This window comes from Gobius niger (assembly GCF_951799975.1).
Source record: "Gobius niger genome assembly, chromosome: 6".
Taxonomy (NCBI): Eukaryota; Metazoa; Chordata; class Actinopteri; order Gobiiformes; family Gobiidae; genus Gobius; species Gobius niger.
Window position 1 is genome coordinate 26,747,961 of NC_136857.1, and position 21,417 is coordinate 26,769,377.

At 39.9% G+C, this 21,417-nt stretch overlaps 1 protein-coding gene across 2 annotated transcripts; it reads right to left on the reverse strand.

Moving 5' to 3' along the window:
* Window positions 1-6,121: 6,121 nt before the first annotated feature.
* Window positions 6,122-20,810, reverse strand: rer1 (retention in endoplasmic reticulum sorting receptor 1). Of its 2 annotated transcripts, XM_079558978.1 has the most exons (8): window positions 20,706-20,810; window positions 18,770-18,851; window positions 14,856-14,960; window positions 13,684-13,780; window positions 13,525-13,603; window positions 11,649-11,784; window positions 10,524-10,578; window positions 6,122-6,576 (listed from the first exon to the last, which is right to left on the reverse strand). In XM_079558978.1, exons 2-8 carry the CDS (start codon window positions 18,848-18,850, stop codon window positions 6,566-6,568), a joined length of 564 nt encoding a protein of 187 aa, XP_079415104.1. In that variant the 5' UTR covers window position 18,851; window positions 20,706-20,810; the 3' UTR covers window positions 6,122-6,565. The 2 variants fall into 2 exon arrangements, with proteins under 2 accessions (XP_079415104.1, XP_079415103.1); XM_079558977.1 differs by lacking the exon at window positions 6,122-6,576 and having other exon boundaries at window positions 9,735-10,578.
* Window positions 20,811-21,417: the final 607 nt, after the last annotated feature.

A 21,417-nucleotide genomic window follows, 5' to 3' on the forward strand; every position in this document is an offset into this window, starting at 1 on the left:
ACCTTGTTTTATGCAGCGTTCCACGCAACTGGTAAATGTCCGAACCTCCGATATTGGAAAAATGCCTCGGAACGCCTCTCAAACTGATAATTACAACTTTTAAACTCGGAGATGATCAGAGGGGTCCACATTCAGATAGGAGATGAAGACAGCAATGGCGGCCTCCAGTGGTAAAGTGTAGCTAATAGTAACATTTTTCACCACTGTATCAGTGATGTGAACCTTTGTTATTGGCCACAGCCTTCAATTTAACGTTAATTAGCATGCTTTGAATGATATCTGCTGCAGAGAAACAAATATGACTTTAGCATCTCATTAGCTAACTGTTATAGCATTAGCCGCCAGGTTTACATACACGTTTCTTCAGCTGGAACACTCTGAGGTCTGATCTCATAATTTTCAAGTGGGAATAATCCCAGTTACCGATTGCCTGGAACAAAGCATTATCACTGAGTTCAGATTTTGATAATTGATAGACAACAAAGACAATCAGAGAATTAAAAGTCCAAGCACTAAATGTTGTACATCAGTGGTGAGAGGAAAGAAACTGTTCTGAATGATTGGGAGATTTCGTTCCGTGTGTCACGTTTCAAACAAACCACTGCTATTGGATCAACGGCAAACTTGTCGGGGAGAAAGCATCTGCTGTGAGCACGGTCCCAATCGGCGCTGCCCCTTCACAAAGCAAAAACAAGGCCTATTCTGTAAATTTACCGTAGCACACATTTGAATCAACCTTGACACAGCAAAAGATGTGGTATAACTTTTAGTGCAATATCAGGTCCAAGTCATTTCACCATATGGTTCGCATCTCACTAGTTGCCAATGTGTGTTTCCACGCACAGCTACGTTCTCATATTTGATTTATTTATTTCTTGACTTGTATCATAATGTAAATAGCGCGTCTTGTAAATGTTTTGTATTAGATATGATATAGGCTACAAACTTTTTCATGATTACAAGGTTGTGTTTTTGCGACGTTAACAATGAAAGGGGGTTAAAATGGAGGTTCTGCCCTCACGTTGTTTGTTTATTTGTATTTTTGTTAATGTGTCGTGGCCTGACACGTGACTCCACAAATTGTATGTCCTCTGAGCAAGAGGCTATATGTAATTAATGATGTTTATGGGCAAAATACAGCTTCAGTACTACTTTAAGATACTGATGCCTAAACACTACCTTTTTGGTAGAAATACTGCAAAACTTATTAGCTTGAACCATAAAACAAAAAGGTACCATTCATTTATTCCCCCCAAAAATACTTATTTTCATTTATTTAAGATCAACTTTCTTTAGTGCTGCTTCAGGACCCCCTAGGTATAAGAACTTGGGAAAGAAATATATTTATATTTTTTTATACATGCTTTTCAGTCATGTGACCTTTGTTGTTATGGTGGCCATTTTGAATACTGAAGTAGCATTATGTAGTACTACCACATGTAACAATATCTCTATTGAGGATGAAAATGAAAGACAACTGATTTTCAGTGGCATGTTTATGTACTCGTACGATGACAGTAAAAACACGACCCCGAAGACGCACGTTTATGTGAAGAAACCAGTTAGTCGGTGTTTAAGATGTTAGCATGCTACCGGTTAGCATTTAGCTTCAACAGCTCAGCTATGACTTCTCCAAGAGAAAGTCCTGAACCACAAACATCTAGCCTTGGATACAACATGTGACAGAGGTCAGAGCTGAGCTGTTACTGTAGTATTTCCTCAGTGTTCACAGATGTGAGCCACACATGTGTTTATCGTGTTGAAGCCATTGGTAGTTGATTGAATCAACTGTCAATGGTTGACAGTTGCTAACTGGTAGCATGCAAACGTCTTCAACAGCTTAAACACTGACTCAGACTGAGACTCTGTTGACATGACAAACTGTAAAAATCACAGAGAAAGGTTTTCTGCTTACTCTTCGATGAGTTCGTTTACTCTGCAAAATGCTATTCGGTATTCAAAATGCCTGAACTATGTGTGATGTCATTGGAAACGCATGTATACCTTTTTTTTACACCAGTTGTATGCAAAGACATAATAATACATTGGTGATTAATCCCCATTCTGATTCTGATGTACAGTGTGAAATTAAGATCACAGAACAAGAACCAGCATGGTCACAAAAAAAAACAAAAAACGATACTCCACTCAAGAGATGTCACAGGAGGAAACGCATATCAATCCAATAACGGGCTCGACACACGGGAGATGTTGCTCCTATTCTGTTCATTTCCCATGGAGCTAGCGCAACAACGCAAAAGTCCCTCCTCCCGCTAAGCGACAGGCGAATAAACATTTCAAACAATTCATAACATTAGTGAGTTTGTTAGAAAAACTTATTATCCAGCCAAATCGTGTGGCTTAAAACAATCATCAGTGATTAAGTTTCATAGCTGAACAAATCTGTATAAACTTGTGTGTGTCGCGTCCCGTGTGCCGAGCCCATAATACTCTATGGAGCCATGCTTTTATGTTGTTTTTATCTGATATCGATTCCCCATAGTTATCCCCAGTTATTTCGGGAGTTGTCCCTAGCCACTAGGGGGTAGTATCGCAGCGAAGTCAGCACCCTTCAATGAGGACCAAAAAAAGGTGCGATCCTCACTCATTAACTTATTAACTTTCCCAACACCATAGTGGTATCCTTTACAGTACCCAGCCCTTCTGCCCTCCTTCTAAAACTAAAACTCTACGTCGAATTTGATTCCCTGAACCTTAACTGCTTAGTACTGTGTGCGTTTGTACACAACACACCTTTGACCTCTTTCTTCTTGGTTCGACACAGCAAATCACCTGCCTTTCCCAGTGCGCGGTGCTTTTCTTCAGGCACATTGAGGTTTGATCGTAAGAATTAACTCGCTTTTTGTAATTATTGTTACTATACGCGTTTACTTTCTATGTTGTTGGGTATTTCTTATTGTTACACGAACTGTAAACAAAATAAATGTCACAGAACTGAATGAAATCAGTATTATATAATCGCGGGGATATAATCGGAATATGTTTGTAGCATGTTAGTCTGTCGGCGTATCGTGATAAAAGCCTTGCAGGTACTCGGCATACACTTCATGGCACTTGTTATCGCACGGATATTGAAATACGGACATTCCATTTTTTTTTTCCTTCTTCTACCTAAACGTTACAGTAGCATTTCAATCCGGAAAAGATAACATATAAATATCATCGTCATTTTTTTCATGTAAAGGTCCACTCTTTCACAAATCCTTGGTCAAATACGGAGCACTTTACCAACTTCTTTAGGACACAATTCAGGATAAACTGTGCTATCGATCAGTATTATTTGTAAATGTGACTTGTGACTTGTCCTATGCAGATTGTTATATCCATGGGTAGTTTGTATCTGTTTTGTAAAGACTTAAAATGGGATGTACCAGTGTAACTTTTCAATGTTCTTTTTTTGGATGATGTTCTATTCAGTGTTTTGCTATAAACTCTGGACCCTGAAGTGTGCCGTTTGGTTTATTTCTTTTTCTTACAGCTTTATATTGCAGGCTTGGGACTATCTAGATTAGTACACAGTTTTTGTCCAAGAGAGGTTGTAATAGTATGGTTTTAGGTTCAGAAATAGGGATATGCATGGTTATGTCAAGCTATTTACAGAGGTGGTCAGTAGTACTGCACTTAACCTCTTAACTCCCACTTTAACCCAGGACATCTAGTTCGACTTGACCCCCCAAAAAAGATCAGTTTTGTTGGTCTTAACTTTCAAAAACTGGCCTATAGGCAAGAAGCTTTTAGATTTGGGCAAAGCTGAACTGGAGAAAATGTGCTTGGTTACGGCAAGGTTAAAGACACACTATAGATGTATTGAACCATTTACGTTTAAGATGCATATATTTGTGGTAGTAATGGCAAAACAGAGTAATGAATACCTGAATTTTTGTAATTTTCAAATTAAGTTAGCTTGTAGCTCCTCAAGCTACAACCTGTCTATTGGAGCCTGACCGATATACATTTCTGAGGTATGATACCGATATGAAATTAAAAATATATAATAATAGAGGTCGACCGATGTGGGGTTTTCTCAGGCCGATTATTGGGGATTTTGATTTACCGATACCGATATGCACCACTGATATATTTGGCCAATATATTTTTTTTAAATGTCTGATCTATAATCCTGTGTATGACGCTTCTAAACGTATCAGTGTTGAACTGTGACAGCAGGGGGCGCTCTGAGGTTGATTTAATCAGGACATTCATGTAGGTACTTCGTAGGGAGCTTGTTTGAAAGATAAAAATCAGCAGTCTGCAGCATAAAATATGTGAGATAGGTGTGCAAACATGTAACCGATGTTTCTCCGCAGCCCTGAGGCCAAGGAAGTTGTGGGTTTGATTCTCTGACTAAGCAATGCAAAAAGTCTCTTATCACTTTCGGTTCTGGCCCTACTGTCAATGCACAGGCAGTGTTCATGTTTATTCATGTTTATTGTTATGTGAAATGAAATTGAACTAACCTCTACATAACTAACAATTGAAAACAATGTTTAACCATAAGATATTAGCCCTTCTTGAATTCTGCTACTCAGAGAAGAGGGGCAGCAAAGTTTATAAAAACCCCTACTTTGGGAACCTTAGCTCTAAGGACGTACACAGACATTTACCCCTGCATAAATAGCTGTCTGTGTATTTAAGCACAGATTCACAACACAGATTAACAACACATGCAAAAGTTGCGCAAGGGAGTATTTACCAAGTATTTGTGGTTTCTGTGTTCCACATTCTTTTATTATATTCATTATGTCTTCTTGCTTACACACTAGTTTTTTAGGTTCTTTTAGAAAGACACTAGTTATAACAAAAAACTTTTTCAAATACCCCTATGCGTTTTGAGGGTCTGGGAACTCGACTTCCGTCTTCATCACACAGCGGGACGACTAACCAGATCAATAAAACAAAAGACCACACAAGAATACCTCAAATCTGCTAAATCAGACCACTGCATCACATTATGGACTGGGAGGGGACGAGGATCGTGGGCAGAGCATTGGAGCCGGGAGGCCAAAGAGATCAGAAAGCGAGGGGTGAGATCAATCAACATAGATGAGGGCGCCTTTACCCTGGCGCACACATGGGACGCACTTCTCCACTAACCAACGGTCGGCGTCGGGCGTGGCCACACTAACAGGTTAATTGCTCATGTCAGTGTGGCCACGCCTGGGAAGACCATCCCAATAAGAGATGCATCATGCACGTCAGGAGACGCCTCTGATGAAGACGGAAGTAGAGTTCCCAGTCCGTCAAAAACCATAAGGTATTTGAAACAAGTTTTTTGTTATACCTAGTGTGTTTCTAAAAGAACCTAAAAACTAATGTGTTTCTTATTGTTCTGCTGGATGCTTTTGTACGTCCTTGCAATGTTTTTTTTTTACTTCAGAGTCCATAATGGTCCTGAAGAAAGCAGCTTTTTAAAAGTAATATGAACTAAAGACATTTGAGACCTACAAATGTCTTCTTCTGAAACACTGAAGAGGCACTAAGAGCCCCCATACCTGCAGCACAGTGGTCACAAGAGGCGCTACAGGAAACAAAGAAGGGATAAAGGAGAAGGTATCCTGGCAAGACTCGCAGCTAAGCCACACATGCCTCTGTCCCTACTGTTGTTCTAACTAATTGATGATCACTGGAGAATAAAACAGATTAACTGATATGCTCTTCCCAGAAGATGGTGAAAGACTGTTGTGGAGCGGAGGGAGCTGCGCAGAAGGAACAGGAAGGAGGAAGTGGAGCTGACCAGTGCAGGACACCACGCTCTGAAACAGGGACAAACCAAGGAGGAGCTGCACCATTTCAGAGGATCAGAGGAGCACTGAAGGCAGCCAGCCAGGTTTCCTCTGGGGTTTCCCCGACCTCCAAAAACATGCTGGTCTGGTTGAAACACAGTGGCAGCGCGGCTCAGTCGCAGTGGCTCAGGACTAACACCTGAACACTATTTAATTGTACGGTTGTACAATGACAAATAAAGCACTTACTTACTGACAGGCCCCAATGCTAATGCTAGAAAATAGAAACAATGCAAAATGTGCCGATCATCTAAATGACAAACAAACCAAAAAATGGACACACAGACGTGCTCTGTTGAAGCGACACAGCCTCTTTAATAGCATTTGGAGTGAAAAATTACACTTAAGTTATTAAAATCAAGTTTGTCTTTTGAAGTATAGCACAACAAAACAACATGCAATTCATGAGAAACACTTCGTTGAACAAATCGTAATCCGAATTTTAGTTATGCCTTCAACAGTTTTTGAAACATAATGGAATTAAACAATTGAAAATTATATCAGTATGATGGTCAGAGATAAACAGAAATTAAAAAAAAATCTCAAAAACAAAAATCATACTTTAAAATATATATTATATACGTATGTACAAATCCTCCAAGTGCGCGACAACACTTCACCGGCTGATCCCTTGCGACAGTCAAAAAAAAAAAAAAAAAAGAAAGAAATTAGGTCAAAACAAGTCCCCGAAAATAGAAATACAAAAATAAATGGGTTAAATAAAAATAAAAAAAAGGAGCTGTGATCTCCAGCCAATTTTCTTAAGTCTCCTCTGCAAAAGAAAGAACAACAGTTTGCTGGAATGATGGGAATTTGCGGATTTGAAAGCGAACTACAAATGTGTACTGTGGGCGAAATTTGACACAATCATTCATTATGTCCATTATCACTTTTTTTTTTTTTATCTAATACTGGTGGTCAGGTCTCTCATTTGCACAAAAATGTTTGGCATTGTCGAGATAAATTTAAGTTAACCAAAAAACATATATAGGAAATGTGAAGGAGGTAGAAGGTATAAAACCCATCACTATGCTAGCCATGTGAGATAAGTACGCATATTTTAATGTGTCTAAAAGCCAAATTCAAGATAAAAAGCAAAGAACATAAATATATTCTGTAGCTATGTTCTACAGAAGAAGAAAAGGCTAGAAATATTAGCATATGTGAACTGAACTTCTGAATTTTTCCTTGAACATTTAAGGATATATAGGGCTGCATCAGATTTAAGGCTAGACACTACAGGTGAGGAGGGGGAAAATTACGTTTTGAGCTGCTGTTGAAAAACTAGAGCTTGTTTAGCCTTCATAAATGATGAGTTAACACGCAATTCATCATGAACAATTCATTAGTTAAGTGTGACTGACACTTAATAACTAATTAACAATGAATAAGTGAATCATGTGAAGAACCTTTTATTATGAGTGAATAACTTAACTACTACAGTTAATGGCTAAGTGCTAGTCACACTTAAAGAGACTAGGTGCAAGTTGGTCCATTTTAGGCTTACTACTGCCACCTTAGGTCATAGGTGTAACTGCAGCATCTATGTTAAGCTTGTGACGGTGCTTCGGACCAAATTAACACCTTTTTGAGTGACAGCGCAGGATTTTAGAGGCAGTTGTGAATAGGTCTGAGCTCATTCTACACATTAGGACATGGCTGAACATATAAAGGGAGGAAAATACTTAGTTTTAACATTTTTAAACTCCATATAGTCCCTTAAACTAATGAATTGTTCGTGATGAATTAAGTGTTGATTCATTATTTATTAAGACTGACTAAGGTGTAGTTATTATAAAGCTGTACAAAAAAATAAGCGATTGCAATTTTTTTGTCAGTTTATGTTTTCATATAAGAGTGAGGCACTTTATGCCTCTTGTTTCTGCGACAAAATCTAAATGCATAAACCCAGATTTAATTGTATGGTTTTACTCTGTTGATGTATTAGCTACAAACATTCTTTCAGAATGGATTTCGGATGTCTTGTTTAGTTTTTGAATAAGCTATTGATAAGTGAAAAAATCTGTAAAAGATCACATTTTGGCATGTTTTTTGAAGTAATTCAAAGCCCATTAAATCAGGTTGGGATTTAGATTTAGATGTGGTTATGGCCACAGTTGTCTATCAGAAAAGAAACTACCGTATTTGGATAACAGCGTCATCTCGGTCGCCTTTTCCTGCTTCACCAAATGTGTCTATATATTTGAGAATGAATACGTGTGGGAGACCGGCCGGTGCACCGCAATGTTGTAGGGATTTCCTGGAAATCTCTGGCTCCGTAGTGGACAACACGTTGCAAGGGGTGGGTCGGTTTTTTTGTTACTGGCATAAAAACTAGGATGTTAAGGGAGTAAAAAATCACGGCATTGGGCACCGCCATGTCTCGCCTTAAAGGAACAAAGCTAGTATTGACACTGGCCTCTGGGTGGTACCAAGAGTTCTCTGCGCTTTTAGATCATTTTGTTTTAATTTGGAGTCAGTCCTCTTTACTCTGTTGTCCAGTGTGGAACATTAAATGAATACCAGTCGGTTTCTGTGCAGCCCTACATCATATTAGAACTTCCCTTTGGACGATAGACAAAATGAATGTAAGCTTCTAATAAGGAGTGACACACTAGGGGGGCGCCAAGTTTAAATGAGTGACTAAAGAGCCCAGTTTCTAATCACTCGTTTAATCCTGTGCTCACAATCAAAAAGCAACGCGAAGCAGTGAAGGCCAGTTTCACAAGATTCAATTACATGTAAAATTTGCCTCTTGTGAAAATTTGTTTGGGAAATGGAGGATAAAAAAACTTTAATTGACCCAGTTATCTTAGATGCACGATTTGTTTTTCTCCATTGCCAATAATGATATATTTTCTACTCAGAGCAGCCGCGATGCAAAGCCAATGTTCTAGGATTGATAAGTATTAGCTACTATTGACCCAGCAAGTCCAAAGGTGATGGATATTTATTTTGGTGCAATCAATATAGCTGCATTCAAACCTCATCTCGTTCTGTCAATTTCCATGTGTTAACAGTTTTACTTAAACGCTGTGCAGCACATGGTTCTTTTGGGACTCTTCCTTGCAAGCTTTTATAAGCTCGAGAAACCAGTTCATCTTGAAATCCCTAATTGAAATAATGACACTGTAAGGATAGATACAGGTGGCAAAGGGTCAAACAAGGAGGCGTGGCTTAGCCAAGTGGAAGAAAACCTCTCATGAGAATCTAAATTTTTCACTCTTTTTATCCATTTTGTTCCGGACTAAAAACACATTTATTACACACCAGTAAGGCAAGTCAAAATCGGGTCTATATGGATGTTTTTTTCTGTGGCAAATTGTTCAGTAGAAGCGACAAATGGCACTTTCAGCTAACGTTGGCATATGTAGCATGAATCTAATGTTAGCTTCCTGGTTAGCATTGTCCCTTTTTTTTTTTAAGTATTTGGACTGTTGAACCATTTTGCTCTTCTCCATGTCTCCATTTCTTTATCATACTAGAGAAATATATTCAGAAATCAGCATTTGTTTAAGCAATGGTGGAGAAATGGGAGAAACTTTGTTTTCCCCCTCTGGCTGCTTCGAACAGGCAATTCCAGAGTTGCTGTCTGTATCTATGACCAGAATGGGTCAGTCAGGATTCCGAATTGGCCTGGAGCTGCACAGTATAAAAACAGTACAGTGCAAAAACAAGGTTTCAGTTTCTGCAAACTGCATGCTCGCACATGATGCTGTGATGAACTCACTTTGGGAACAGAACAGGTGCAGTCATGGAATGAGGACTTTAAAATAAAGCATTTCATCTACAGAGCAACAAAATCCAGGAAACAGATTGGGTGAACAGGATTACTCAATGAATGAAGCGAAGTACCACTCCAGGCACATTTTTGATGTGGGAAAACCGCTAAAAAAAAGTGCATTTTGTATGATATATGTCGTTTCTTATTGGCTACTTATCGATTCGATTTATGTGGCATCAACTGCGCCATAGAGTCTGGGATTACCATTAAAATGAACCAAACTGCCTCCTTTCAGTCATTCGCAAATGCAATATTCACGTTTACAAAAAGGTTTCTTGTGAATCCGGCCCCCTGCATTACGCCACAGAACTACGTCGTCAAAAATCACTACACATTTTCGATTTTATTCAAATATTTATAAAACGGCGGTGACATGTACAATTTGATCAGTTTCCTTATAATGTTGCAAATTCCAGATGTACGTCTTTACATGGAGATCGAATTTTATACAGTGGGAGACTGTCCAAAACAGGCAACCTCAAAACAGCTAAATTGTTATTCCTGCTATTAACACTAGCTATTTAAATATTTCATGTTACAAATAATTCCATAATACGCTAAATAAGTTGGCAGATGTATTTCAAATGGGAGAAAATAATGCAATCCCCTTTAAGTTGGACATAAGAGTTCTGCAAATTGAAAGCGACTCGAGACTCTCCCCAAACGGTTAGAAAGGCAAAAGGGGGCAGCACTGAGTCCAAAAAATTACCTCTGAATAGTCAAGGCAATAATGTTGATTTCTTTCTTTTATTATTATAATATTTTTTTTACTAAAACTCCTCTTCCCCTTAGATATATAAACAAAACGAACTGATCAAACATTGTTCCAATGTTTTAGAAAATAAAGTAATTCTTCAAACGCCACTATCTGAGACGGAGCAATAGGAGGTGGGTGGAATCTTAGCTAGCAAACGGTTTCCCTGTCTCGTCCTTGCCTTTGTACGTCCTCTTCCCGTGCGTGAACGGTAGGTATCTGTACTTGATCATGTGCTGAAAGACAACAGACAAGACAAACAGTTAGAGGTACAAAAGTGCAAAAAAGCATGGTTTCAGAAGCTAATAAAACAATATGTTTTATGTCAATATGATACACTGCCTCAAAAAAGGCCACACACTCAATATTTCATTGAACCGCCTTTAGCTGTGGCGTTATTACAATCACCTTCTGCAATGTCAAAAGATCCAGTGTTGCATTCATTTTTCACCAAGATCGTGTATTGTTGATGGGAGAGTGTGGCCACGGAGCAAAGCCTTCTCCAGCACATCCCAATGATTCTCAATGGGGTTAAGATCTTGACAGACTCCCAATGAATCCTGGCATTGTCATCTTAGAATGTGCCCGTGCCATCAGGGAACAAGTATTTCTGTTAATGTTCAGCTGATCTCATCTCATTATTTAACTATAACTGGACCGAGGCCTGACCAGCTGCAGCAACACCAGATCATACCACTGGAGAGTTTAGATACTTGGAGTGGTGGCATCGATTATACTAATCGATTTTTGAACTGTCCAAACATTGGTTCCGCTGCACTTAAACCTACACTGCGAAATAAATCGGTTATAAGTGGACCGGCCCGAGCGTGCTGAACCAAAGCGATTCAATTAGGTGTACCCTTACACCCCTGGTCAGGCAGTGTACATCCACCTCCACAAAGTGACCCCAGATTATCTTTAGATTAAAATTCAATTTACACGGCACATGCACACTTGAGAGAAGGGTTGTTCTGATGATACCAGGATTTAATTCAATCTGATGCATTAAGCAGAGGGAGCAAAGTCTGTAAGTCAGCACACAGCTCAATTCTGCCAGGTATTTCCCAGGTGTTCCTCCACCTGGGATCTGAGTGAAAGTACATGTTTGCAAAGGGCATAAGAAAGCACCCAGCAACACTGCCCATGAGGGTCAAAAATATTGGAAGATTTGCCTGTCTGACTCATCTTTCAGGGCCGAGAAGATGAAGGTATGCACTATTGTTCCCATCTGGAAATTGACCCCCTCCTTCAGTGCTGCTGCTGATGGGGCAAAACATCTGTTGAACATGAGCAGTGGAGTCCTCACCTTGATCTGCCTCTTCATAGTGATGCAAAAGAGCATGATGAAGTACATTACAAGAATAGGCCAAAACACTGGCACGTTGAAGGCTTCAAAAAACGTACAAATCATGGCGATGACGATGCCTTTTGTCGCCGAATGCCTAGAAAAGAAGAGGCAAATTAATATTCTAAATTTTCTTCAAGACAAAAAGGCCACGTAAACACCTGTGGTGACGCCAAAGGTGACAAATAATTGTTTGAATAATTGTGGTTTCATTTATTACTGAAATAAAGTGACTATTATTTTTTCTATAATCGAGCCCACACATAAACAAAATAAGACATGCTCGCAATATTTGCACGACGCGATTTCCAATTTTTTTGTGTATGCAAATGATCGCTGTGGCCCATAGAAGTGAATGGAGCGGCAAGAAACAGCCATGTGCTTTTGTTTTTTTTCTCAGTCTAGGTGCTTCATACATCACCTCATCACTGTGCGCTAAACGTGTATCCCTCCGCTGCCATCATTACACTGGGTTATATGTTTTGACGGGCCTGTCCTATTTTTGTTTCCACTCGGTGTCATTTCCGGCCAACTTCTTCTTTTTTTTTTTTATGCTCTGAAAAATAATCCAGTGTGATCTGCCTGTAGCGCGGGCCACGGCAGTCAAAGTGTGGAGAGGCCAACTCTCAGTCAGTGTCTGCTTCACACATTTTTAAATACATACATGTTATGTAGAAAGGTAAACTTGGAAGAATTAAGCACTTCTGGATAAAAATATATACTAAGTGCACGCAGTGACACTCGCCGTTTACCGGGCAAAGGGTTCTTAATCAGTTACGTAATGAGTAAGTTAACCAGGTAATCGGTTAACCATGAACATCCCTAGTTCAGACCTAGTATAATCACAACAGGCCTGAATATATTTCCCAACAATGGGCCAGTTAGTGGAGCACCCAAACCACCGTATTTGTTGTGTCTTTTGCGTATATTTCCACAGACAATCCCACGCCCTCCGCTTTTTGGAAGCACTGTGCATTTCCAAACATGTTTGTATGTAGAGGATTAAACTACAGGTTTGGAGATTGCATACATAATAAACCCCACTGAGACAGGGAGATTTACTCAGCAGCCTAAATGATCACAGCTTTTTATGTGCGATCCAAAATGAAATTTCCCTAGCAACTTTTTAAAAGCAGGGCAACTTTTTTTTAAGTAACGCTGGAGCCACCGACTTTTTCATTCGGTCTCACAGACAATATAGACAAATAGTCGCACAGACTCCAGACACAAAAAATGTCAATACATTTTTCAATCAAATCATGCTAATTAATTAAAGTAAGAACAGTTATAATCATTTTCAAAAGCAGTAATAATTGATCTTCATAATTTTATGATTTAATAATGAAGTCATTTAATATAATTTTATTATTGTTATTTTTTAGCATTCTTCCACTCTAATTTTGTGTTTTCAAACCATTATTATCATCTTCCTTGACAATTGCTTGTCTCTTTCTTTCCAAATCTGCAATATCACTGCCACTTGCAGGATATACACTTCAACAAAAATTATGTTTTACTGCCAATTAATATCGTATTAATCACAGGCAAAAGGTACCCGATAAAGCCAAAATAAAATACAGGAGCTGAATCTGCTGTGGCTGAAGCGGGATGCAGGTCATAACTCAGACAGCAGCTGCGACTTTTAGCTTTATGTTAGCTTTATGTTAGCTCTCTGTTAGCTCTCTGTTAGCTTTATGTTAGCTCTCTGTTAGCTCTCTGTTAGCTCTCTGTTAGCTCTCTGTTAGCTCTCTGTTAGCTCTCTGTTTGCTCTCTGTTAGCTTTACATTAGCTCTATATGTTAGCTAACTCTTCCTGCTCCTGTCTCCTCCTCCCGTACCAGAATTTGAACTCCGGCAACCTCCTGATGAACGGGCGAAACTCCTCGTTCTGCTTGGTTGGAAGAGACGGGCCGTCATCTGCAACAAACCATTCATCATTACTGTTTTTCTGAACGTCACTGCATTTATCTGACTGGATCAAGCAGCGATCCACTTACCCTCATCAAGCAGTGACGGGTCCACTTTTGGCGAAAGGAAAGCAATGAAGAGGTTGAGATGGTATATTCCCAAAGCATATGTTACTATATACCAGCCCTGAAAAGAAGCAAAGAAAACCAGTCAAAGAAAAACAATACAGCAACTCTAGAAAAATAAACCACTGGAATAAATTACCTATTTAAGCAAGAAATACAAACAATAAAATAAGTACAACGCAACTTTTGATCTGATCCAGTCTTGCGACATTAGAAATTATGCAGTATTTCTTTTGGCGTTTGGCATTAAAATGACCATGCCAAGTACTGCATATTCAAGTTTTTTGCACAATAAAAACTAATGCCTTATGCTCAATCAATGATGGAAGCGTGGCAGTTTCTCCCCTACCATTATTTTGCGCCCCCCCCCGCCCTGGCAGGACAATAGTGTTTTATTATGCAGTGCTAATCGCCCATTGTTAAAACGAGCGTCTTTACCAAATCTGCTCTGTTTATCTATTGGGGTTTGTGAAATACTACGCCTGTTCAATCCACTCCGAGTCCGTGTTTTTAAAAGATCCAGTCTTTGTTTTGCACAGGTCATGAGGTCATGTTTATTTGGGAAAATCATTAGAGAAACCTAGAGAAAGCTGCTTAACTAGAGCGATTAGATGACAATGGAAATCCAACCCAAGCTAAATGTAACAGTTGGGGTTAGGTGAAGCTGTGAGCATTAACTGTTTCACATCAGTCACTGAAGTGAGCTCTACTGGGACATTGTAGAAAGTCCTGTGAACTTAGCCTTAAATGCTGATGTTGGCCCCTTCTGTTTTATGCAGAGCACAGACCTATTACATGTGTCCTATTGGATCATAAACTGTGGAACTCACTGAAAAATATAAAAACATGAATGGGTGTTTGGATTTACATCAATCTAATAATATTACACACTCAAACTTTCTAAAACATAGTATTGTTTCATCATCGAAAAGCTTTACAGTTACTTAAACTAAATGCAATATGTATTATATAGAAATTCAAACAATAAACAGTAGCAAATAATAACATTTCTAAAAACACTTTATTTCCCCCCCGCAGTGCATGTGTGGCCGTACCCCCCTGTCAAACCAGTAAACCTCGGGGAAACACTGCATGGCAAACCTTTTGATTTAGCTTTTTCCTACTCTTGGCCTTACCTGTAGTATGTACACTCTGATCATGTAGATTGCCGTTAATAGTAAAGTAAGACCCCATCTCGCTATGTAGAACGGCGTTGACTTGTCCAGCCATGACTGATAGACCTGTTCGAACACACACACACACAATGTTTGTTTTAGAAACTTTGATGCGGAGCAGTGCACAGCGTATCGGCTCTAAAATGCGGAACATTTAATTCCAACTTTTCTGCATTACTTCATTGCTGTTAACTGAAAAGTAAAACAGGTATATTTTTGTATATGGTTTTAAAAAAATCACTGCATAGGTGTTTTAGCTTTAAACCATAACTTCTGTACTTGATCTGACGCTGACGAACCTATGAAGTAAAAATAAACAATGTTATTATGTTCCAAGAAATGTACATGTAATGCCAGTTGGAATCCAAAATGCCCAAGGAAACCCCGTCATATTTGGTCTGTTTGAGACGGCATCTCTTTGCTGTCACTGCGCCCTGTGAACGCCAGACACGTAATGAAAAAGGTGACAGTTCATGGGGCTGTGGCGGAACATGGCGGTTTGTGTGAATTTTTTAACAGAGCACTAGATTCTATGATTATTGAACTCGACCAATCCACTTGTTTTGTAGTGCATATGATTGACAGATATATTGATTCAACACTAAACTTAGGCTTTGATTTTGTTTTAGAACTGTAGTTCTCCTAATGGCTTCAGCTCAATCACAGAGACAGTATAGGATTTGTACATAGGTTCAATTCCAAATCAGGTTCTGTACATCAGAAGATACTGTCTTCTAGTTGAATTATATAAAAAAGGGTTCAAATATTATTACATTTTCGATCTTTAAATAGAGATTTTTAACTGTTAATGACAATTTATAGGAATATGGCCTTTACACTTCAGATTATGCCACCCTATACCATACAAAATAAAATGGTATCAGGTTTATTCTGACATCAGTGGGCTAATAAAAGCTTACAAATGGCATATTTGAATAGTTGCAAGTCCAAAGGAGTTTAAACTTTGGTTCAGTTTCAGTAAACTTGTCAACGTTAACATCTCTGATCAGCAGAAACCACGTCAGAACCGCTTTATGTCAAAACCGCTCCCATCTGTGAGCATCCTATGACCACACGGACCACCTGGAAAGGTCAGCCCTCTCCTCACTGACCGTGATCGCACATCAAACGAGCGCCCACAGAGCCATGGGCACCTACTCGGTCAATTCAGCCTCACAGTAAATGATAGCTACTCGTTAGCTTTACAGGCTAGCTTGTAGATGCGCTCATGTTTCACGCAGCTATTGTCAAATTAAAAGCTACAGCCATCACGAAACTTAGATTAGTTTGGTGCTCAGTCTCATGCACGGTTGTGCACTGTGTTGGCGTAACTTTGTTGTGCAGACTGCTATATAAAAGTTCACATGTTGTAATATACAGCGGTATAACTTTTACTTCACCGTCACTGCCATGTCTCATGCGGTTCAGTGCTCTTAGCGTGGGTCTGTTGGAGCGAGGTAAGCGAGTAGACAGACAGCCGGTAAATGTGGGCTGCTGTTCTGCTGCCCAGGTGAAGTCAAAACGAGTGCGGGACACACCACCAGGAGCTGGCTGAAATGGAATATTTGGCGTAACGGCACTGGTGAACTTTTACAAGCCTCAGCCAGTGCATAGTTTATTTACACGCCATACACAGATTTGCATGTATGGAACGCCCTATGAACGCACTTCAGGCCAATGACAACAGCCTCCGGCTGTTTTCACACAGGCTCAAGTTAGGTCGACCTGAAGGGGCGCTTGACCCGAGAGCAGCGCTTTTAGGTTAGTGTGAATCCGACCACAGCACTTAATGCCGGATAACTGCTCTGACGAGGCAAAATGGATCCACTTAAAGGGATATTTCAGGATTTTTGACATAGGGCCTCATTTCCTAGTTATCCAGAGTGTTGCTGATTTCTGGAGATATTTTTTTTTCTATTTCATGCAGTTCTTATATTTGAAGAGTTACATGGTGCTAGGCTTGTGCAAGGCTAGCACATTTCTATGGTATCAGCTACACTGCATTAAAAACAGTCTGACCCGCTCCACAGAGCACCTGAGGCAAATCACTTATAACACCAGACTAACCATATAAATATCTGTGTCGATAGAATCATTTTTTGAATATAACTGACCTTGCATCACATGAATGATCATATTTTGAGGGACTATTTTCTAGCACAGGGGTGGCCAACCCGCGGCTCTCGAGCCGCATGCGGCTCTTGGCCAATCAGAGTGCGGCTCTTTGCATGATTGGATATGTTTAATACAATGCGGCTCGTTGCAAAAATAATTGGTAAATATTTCCCATAAACTGTAACAGTCTTTGACCAAAAATCCAACCATCGTCCTACAGACCATGTTTCCATCTCTGCACATGAATGAGAGTCTGTATCTCCTCCTTTTCGAGGCGGCGTGTAAAAGGAGCCCGTGCAGCCTCACTCACAGCGGGATGTAGGTTAAACAACAGGCAGGCAGATCGTGGCTCTGGGATCAGCTTCTGCTTTTCAGGTTTCTGATCAGCCTACTCTTTATTTGATGTAATTTGGCCTCATATTCACAGAAAATGATCAAAATTAGGAAATGGAAAAAAGCGGAGCTCTTATTAAGCGTATGATGCGAAGCGCGACATCGTAACGCGGAAATACGCAAAGTCATGACTTTTCTTCCACATGTGACTGTAACTGTAACAAATACAACTTAAAAGACAATCTCAGACGTCCTCCAGAGGCTCCTGGTTATGAACTTTGTGCAGCCGAGAGTGCGTTCTCTGCACAGTCCAGTCAGGACGAAGCTGCACTGAGCCACAGGCCAGGGGCGGATCAGAGGAGGGGGCTCAGTGGGCAGGGCCCCACATACAAACACACCCCAGCATTAATAAAAAAAAAAAAAAAATCTAATTCTGTCTCAGTCAGAGCAGAACAGCACAAAATTTCAGTTAATATACATGTATTTCAATCTTGGTGAGGAGTAAAACCATTAAATCTAACATAATTATTTAAAAAAAGAGAAAGCAAAAGGCATAAAGTTATAGTTTACTGTGATTAAATAAAACGGTCACATTCTATTTAATCACAATAAACTACCGCCCCAGGATCTCGCTAATGGTCGGCGCCTTTGTGGCTCTTCACAGGATCAAGGTTGAAAATTTCGGCTCCTGGTCTCTGACTAGTTGGCCACCCCTGTTCTAGCAGATCACTCCACCGCTGCGTAGCTTACAGCCACAAAGCTAATGCTGCTCAAATATAAGTTATTTTAAATGCAAAATGGTTAAAATTACTCTATCGACACAGATATTTATATGGTTAGTGTGGCGTTATAAGTGATTTGCCTCAGGTGCTCTGTGGAGCGGGTCAGACTGTTTTTAATGCAGGCTAGCTTATATCGTAGAAATCCGCTAGCCTTGCATTAGCCTAGCGCAACGTAACTATTCAAATATAAGAACTGCTTGAATCACAAATAAAAAATCTCCAGAAATCAGCAACACTCTGGATAACTAGGAAATGAGGCCCTATGTCAAAAATCCTGAAATATCCCTTTAATATCATCAAGGTGTGTCTCTCTTCTGCCCTTTTTCCCTTCCTGTTGCACAGAAAACTAAAGCATTCCTCTTCATGAGCCGATAAAGGCAATTTCTCCTGGCTTCACGCATCAGTCTCATTGTATTTACCCACGAGAGAGAGAAGTGACCAATGCGTAGCATCAGGGAAGTGCGCACATGCTTGCGTGTCGGCGCATCGACAGGTCGATGCCCGTTGTCATGGGGATAAGTTCAGTTTACGTGGCTGATGGTTCGACGTCTGTGGGGGTGTGTGTGAACATGGACTGAACTAAGGCAGTCTCAGGTCGACCCATTAGGCTCACCAACATGTGTGTAAACGGCCTCAGATTCTTACCTGTCCAATCCGTGTGAAAAAGGCAGCGACTACCGATGTTTTTCCATGGATTGACTCCCCTGTGCTGTCCCCTTCTGACATTCTGAAACACAACATTGTGTATTAGCCGATGTTGTAACAATTCCTTCATTAAAAACAGACATGTATTATTGACTTCATGGTGTTATATTTGGTGTGGACCATGCAGGCTATGAACACTCGCCAGATTGTATCCATTACCGTTCCCACACGTGCACTAAACACACGCTCATTCATACAAGCTTACAGCCCTGGCATTTCCATTAATAGTATAAAGATGAACGACACATTGATTATTTAGTGCTGAGTATTCGTCCTCACTTTCTATGAATATGCGAGATACAAAACAAACCACTACTATTGACGCGCAACCAGAAAAACCTGAAGAGCGTTGAATTTCACTGTGTAACTATTCAAAGCCTCTGGCACAACCTCAGGTGGTATTATAACATTGTTAACCTTGACAACCTATGAACATATGCCTACAATGAATGACTTTACACTTCACATTGAAGTGTTATGTAAAAAAGAAAACTCTAAAGGCCCTACACATGATTATCATTATTTTTTTAGTAATAGAAATAATATTTTTTTTGTTCTTGAAAATTGTACAGACAAACTTTTTATCAGGGACAATGCAATCAACATTGTTACAATGTAGCTAGTGCATATTTTCAAGTCCTTTAATCGAATGTCCTTTGTTTTACTTGAACATATGACAATAAATACTGCTGACATACTGTTAGCCAAAATAATATTAAAATATTAAACTTTAAACTGTCAAAAGACCAGTCATTATCATTATCATGCTACATAGCTCATGTAGCAGTACATGTATTTGTGGGGATCTTGACATTACCACTATGACACATGGCATTTGTAATAAGGAAGGCTTATAAATCAGGATTTAAAATGGCATTTTCTTCTCGTTTCAAAACATTATAATTTTCCCAATATCATGATTTAGTCGTAATTAAACATTTACAATGTAGTAAAACAACACACCATTGCTGCCAAATCCTGAATGCAAACTCACAATCAAATATGAAAATAAGATTACACGATTTAAGAAAGAGCAAGGCCGTGCATTTGCTTTCGTTTCCAAACTACCGGTTCTCAACACACTGACTGAAAACTGAAGCCTAACCTTTTATCACGGACATTTGTTACCGTTGACGCTATAGCCCAACATATTCAGATGATGGTGATCACTTACTTGGTCAGATTGATGGGCAGCAACAGCTCAAAATATATAAACTGTGGTACTCTTTGCTGTTAGCTTACTGTAATCGCAAGTAAATAGCTCGCAAAGCTAACAAGAGAGCAAACAAACCAAACCGTGTTTACAATTAAGGCCGTGCCTGTACGTCAGCAAGCAGTTCGAGCAATTTCACGTACATAAAGCCGGGTTTTATCCACAAAATAAGCACGAAGTCATTCAAATACGACCAAAAAATGGTAAGAGCTAACTAAGCTAACTAGCACTGTTGCCCTTTAGCCCAAATTCTTATGTGTATGGGTGTTGTAGTTCTTCATCGGAATCTGTCAAACGCGGACGTGCCTTTAAAGCAAACGTTGGTCACTGCATTTCCCATAAGCCTCGGCGCTGCGGGCTTTCAGGCAACCCCAGCCGAGTGTAGTTCTTTGTCACATTCGCTTCATTACAAACGAAGGACGGCTGAACTACAAGTCCCATGGAGGAGTTGGAAATCTTGACAACTCACTTCCGGTGGTCCGGCTTGCAGCGGTTACCGATCTACCAAACGCGCTAGCTCTGAACAAGCGTAACTTGAAATGACAGAATGTATTTGTCATTGTTATTGTGGAGAAACGCTGCCCGTGTGTTCCACAATGGGGTCGCGAAAAGTGCTTCCGTTGAAAAATCATTGGAAATCCTTGAGTGTAGGTGCTGTCTTACCTGAAGCGGCCGCTGTGTCACTACCCCGGCTCTGACTAGCCTCGCTCTGTCGCTACACTAGAGTGAATGGAGTAGTGAACACGTCAGTATTTCCGCGAGTAGACGAACGGCAGGACGTGCGATCGAACCCGAAACATCGATGATTGCACATTTTCCTCCAGCCACCAGAGAGAACACTCTAGCGCTCGTGCCTCACAGCTAGAATGTCGCGGGTTCGATTCCCACATGTGGGTCCCCCAAGGCAGCATTTTAGGACCTATTTTATTTAGTATCTATATTAATGACCTTCCCAAAGTGTGCCAAAATGTCAATGTCCAGCTCTACGCAGATGATGCTGTAATTTTCGTGCAAACAAAATCTACACAAGAAGTTTCAAAATTGTTAACATCTGCCATGACCGATGTCCAAAAGTGGGTCAAGGAATCGTGTTTACAACTTAACAAAAAGAAAACAGTCTGTATGATGAAAACAACTGATTTAAAACAGTCCAATGTTTTCCTGGATGGAGTCGAGCTCAGCCTCGTCACTGAGTTCAAATACCTGGGACTGACATTGGACCCAATGTTAAGAAACATGTTAAACGGCTCACTAAAACTGTTAATTTCAATGTAGCAAATTTTAGACAGGTAAGACCCTTTATGTCTCTGTATGCGGCCCGAATGTTTTTATTCTCCATGATTCTGTCTCATATAGAGTATTGCATAACCACATG